Source organism: Lathyrus oleraceus, chromosome 2 (assembly GCF_024323335.1).
Source record: "Lathyrus oleraceus cultivar Zhongwan6 chromosome 2, CAAS_Psat_ZW6_1.0, whole genome shotgun sequence".
In the NCBI taxonomy this organism is placed as follows: Eukaryota; Viridiplantae; Streptophyta; class Magnoliopsida; order Fabales; family Fabaceae; genus Lathyrus; species Lathyrus oleraceus.
The window spans coordinates 153696440-153700996 of NC_066580.1; the positions used below are offsets into that span (position 1 = coordinate 153696440).

Below are 4557 nucleotides of genomic sequence, written 5' to 3' on the forward strand. Positions count from 1 at the left end.
GAACTACAACAACAAGAACAATAACAATAAAAAGAAGAAGAAGAAGAACAACAACAACAATAACAACAAAAAGAAGAAGAAGAAAGAGAAGAATAACAACAACAAGACCAACAATAAGAATAACAAGAATAAGGACAAAAACAACAACAACAACAAGAACAACAAGAACAATAACAATTAACACTGCTAACCTGAATCTATGTTTTCCTAGTCTCGTTCAAGTTGGAGAAGAGGTGATGGAGTTATGAAATTTGTTAATGAAAGAAATTTTGTTTTCGAGTTTTGTTTATGGAAGAAAATATATTTTTGAGCTTGGTTTAGTGGAGAAATAGAGTATCGTAAATGGAAGAAGATATTTGGCGGTAGAAGATGATGTTCGTCTAAGTTGGAAGTTCATCTAAATTTTAGGTTTCACGCGGATCACTAATGGTAGTGTTTTGATTGTTGATACTCACTAAATGGACGACAAATATTTGTTTAAGAACGGTGAAGAAACTCAATAAACACACTAATATTTTCCCATGACCCTGAGTGACTTTTCACCACGGTTGAAAGTTCCAACTGTGGTGAAAAGTGGCTTAAAAATAAATAAAAACAAAATTGCAGGTTCCAACTTTTCACAACAAGTACTTTAAACAACTGTTGCTGTATGTCTCAACCTATAACAACAGTTACTTTAAACAATCCTTATTATATGTCTATTAATAAATAAATAAAAACAAAAATGTAGGTGTTAGGATTCGAACTCATGACTAGACACCATTTTTTTACCACGGTTGGAAGCTCTAACTGTGTTGAAAAGTGGCTTAAAATAAATAAAAAATAAAATTGTATGTGCTATGGTTCGAACTCATGATCATGCACCATTTTTCATCATAGTTGGTACCTATGACCGTTGTGAAATGTCTTTTAGTAAATACCATAAAAAAAATAACACCCCAAAAAAATTACTACCACGGTTAACTGGAAGAGTTGTAAAATGGATGTTACAAAATATCTATTATGTAGTAGTGTGTCATACTTCAAAGCTCTTTCAAAAACTTCTTGATCAAGTCTTGAAATCTAACATGAAATATGCATATTGAAATTTTTTTAAACCATTTGTATTGATTTTTGTTTAAGGACAAACAAAATGATAAGATGGGGAGAGTTGACAAGTACTAAAAATAAGTAAATCCATAAACACTTATTAATTTTTATTTTGAAAGCAATCAATGAAAAAAAATCCTAATTTATTAGTAAAACATGATAAAAATATCTATATGAACTTATTAATAGTGTATTCATCGAATATAGGTAAAAAGTACTAAGAAAACACCAAATCCATACAAAAAGCACCTTCCAAACCCCAAAGCTTGATTAGTCAAGAACATGCCTTATTAAGCGAGCAAAGAAGACAAAAGAATACTTAAGAACTGAGTAATTTCAAATCTAAGCAACAAAACTCGCTTAACATCCCCCTTTGACCGCCCCTTATCCTCGAGAACCTCCTTTGGATCCTAACAATCCTCTTCTAAATCAAGAGAAAAGAATGATAGAAAATCAGAATAGAGTAAAGAGAACCATCCATCCACCTAATATCTATAACGTCAAGAGAACAACCGACTAGAGATCAGAGAGATCAAATGCTCATATGTTGACTCACGACGGGGATTAATATCCACAGAAAGGGCATGGTATTTGAAAATGAGAGACTCAAGTTCACAAAAGAGGAAACCGACAACAACGTTTAGGAATGCAAGATCCACATTGACTCTTAAAAGCGTACTTTTAGTAAAACTCACCTAGAATCCCGAAGCAAGCTCAAAATTCTGAAAAATAATTTTAATAATGCAAAGATTTATTAAAATAAATTTTAACAAAAATCAAAGAGTTATTCGTATCCTCAAGATGAGTCAAAACCTTAAAATTAAAAATAAAATAAAAAATAAAACTCCAATTCATAGACAAAATTTATTTTTTTAGATAATGGTTTGAAGCACACAAAGAAATTATATGTGAGAACTATTAGCGAATTTTTCATCTGACTTTTAAATTGCATCAAAAACACAAAATACCACACAAAAGAACATGAACATAATTTGGCATTCAACATACTTAAACATCTACTAATAAATTTTATTCTACAAACGTGCAAATATTACACATTAGGAAAACAATTGAGTTATTCCAAACTTACATAATCTCTCTCTACTAAGTATCACCCAAAAAAACTAAACTTGCTTTTCAAGAAACCTACCTTATATCAACTATGAGTTAATCAACATAACAAAACACAAGAAAATAATTTCTCAACAAGAAACCAATAACTCTATTTTTCAATCTTCTTTTTCATCATGCTCCCATTTATCTTCACTTGGTTGAAAGAGTAACTCCATACTATTTCCACTACTACTGCCTGAATTGAACATTGCATCCGCCATCTCAGCCACCGCGTATTCAACACCGAATCTTAGATTAGAGGCTCCACCGCCGCTACCATCTCCGTCCCGGAGGTCGAGATTCATCGAAGGCCGCCACATCTCGGAGGAAATGTTAGTTTGAGTTTGAGAAGCACTAATGTTTGCAAGTAGGTTTGGTAGTGGTGGATATGATGATGGTGCTGTTAAGGATTTGTGACAAATGTGTTCACCTCTATATGTTACTTCAACTATGTTTGGATTGTTATCAAGCCTTTGTACTTGCTTCTTGGCTGGGCAAAGGTATAGCTTTTGGTGTGTGCACCTATAGTAACTTCTGAAAAATGAAATAAATATTTCAATAATGTGATGATTTTATTCATTGTATTTTCTTTTTTATTTACTTATGCTATTTGTGATTAAAAAGGTGATAGTTGTCTTTTATGAAATCAATTTGCTAAGTCAGCAGAGAATTATTACTATTCATGAATGTGAAAAGACATATTAAGTCAACATGTTTTGCACTATTGAATTTTCAATGTAAGCAAGAAATCATAGAAGAAAGGTATAAGATTTTGTGGATGGTGCATAATGGAAGAAAAAGGTGTAGTTGCAATTCAATTGAAAGTTTCAAACTTTTTATGCATTCATCCTTGGATTGAAGTTTATGTGTTAAACAATGACACAAATAATTTAAATTAAAAATAAATAAATGCATTAGTGTTAATTACCTTGGGTACTTCCGGCCAAGAATCTCTTTCTGGCCATATTTTCTCCAAATGAAGCCATCTTCTGGTGGCATCTCAGTGTTTCCAATTTGAGGTGCAGGAAACATCTCTATTCTCTTCTCCAAATCATTTTTCCTACTAATGCATGTGAAGATACAACAATTAGTATAAACAATCTACATATTTTCATCATTTTCATAAACCAATAAAGAATACAAAGCACAGACATTAAATACGACACTGACTCTGACACGTCAATTTCAGTATAGTGCCGGTCTTAAACACTGACATAAACACATGTATAAAAAATGAACACATACCTTTGTTTTGGTCGTGATGATGATGATGGTGTTTCTTTTCCTTGAACATCAACCAATTGTTTCCCTTTTGATCTCAACATTTGAGCATCATCGCCACCACTTATCATCTCATTCTCAAGAAAAACACTCACATCAAAAGGGTGTTGAATTAGAAGCAACGGGTCCATTGAATGTGCATGCATGATTTGATCATGCTGCTTTTTCTGCATGAAAACATCATGAGACAGAATTTGAGCAAAGGAACCAGAACCTTTTGTTGTTGTTGTGTTATATTGTGATGACGATGACGACGACAACATCATCATTACTCTTTCTTTCGCATCACTATAAGCTTTTTCTACCTCATGAATGGATGAATATAGAATCTCAGTGTTGTTGACCATGTTGGGTAATTCTAGATCAAGATTTTTTGCCAATTCAAAAGCATGCATCATAAAACTCATCACCTCTTCCATGGCTTCTTCGGGAAGTTTAAGCTTTGTTTTGTGTTTTTGAACACAATGTTTGAAATTTCCTAGTAATCTTCTACGTTGGTTCTTGTCTATATATACGAGACATATAATATATATATATATATATATATATATATATATATATATATATATATATTATGAGGTGGAGTGTGGAAAGAAAGACTTATTCTTTTGGTCTAATCGAGTTGGAAAGTTTTCAAATGGTCTTAGAGGAGACCATGATGCCCCATTGAAACCGTTTCTTTCAATGGACACTCAATTTGAAGAAATTTCAAAGTTTGAAGTATTAACCTAAGAAAGAAATTTTCTTCTATTGCTACCATTTCTTCTAAATCAGAATTTGAACGTTTATTAAGCGCTTAATTTTAACTTAAGTTCTGGGAATCATCCTTTTTCACTACTGTTCATTAAGTGGTTTGCAAACTTAAAGAAATTTTAATATATACAACAAAATGTGTGTTTTTTTTTCAAAAAGAAAATACTAAATTTAAGATTATAATGGTTTGATTTGGATCTAATGTCTACCGTTAAACTAAATTTGTTAATATTTAAGATTATTCATCTCACGTAATCATGATTCTAAAATGTGGTCCCAAGTTCCACCCTAGTGACTTTTTTTAATACAATGGAAAAACTC

The 4557-nt window shown here is 31.8% G+C and overlaps 1 protein-coding gene across 2 annotated transcripts; it reads right to left on the reverse strand.

Moving 5' to 3' along the window:
- Positions 1 to 2094: 2094 nt before the first annotated feature.
- On the reverse strand, positions 2095 to 3959 carry LOC127118630 (WRKY transcription factor 55). Of its 2 annotated transcripts, none has more exons than XM_051048860.1 (3): positions 3448 to 3959; positions 3131 to 3262; positions 2095 to 2736 (listed from the first exon to the last, which is right to left on the reverse strand). In XM_051048860.1, exons 1-3 carry the CDS (start codon positions 3900 to 3902, stop codon positions 2319 to 2321), a joined length of 1005 nt encoding a protein of 334 aa, XP_050904817.1. In that variant the 5' UTR covers positions 3903 to 3959; the 3' UTR covers positions 2095 to 2318. The 2 variants fall into 2 exon arrangements, with proteins under 2 accessions (XP_050904817.1, XP_050904816.1); XM_051048859.1 differs by having other exon boundaries at positions 3131 to 3265.
- Positions 3960 to 4557: the final 598 nt, after the last annotated feature.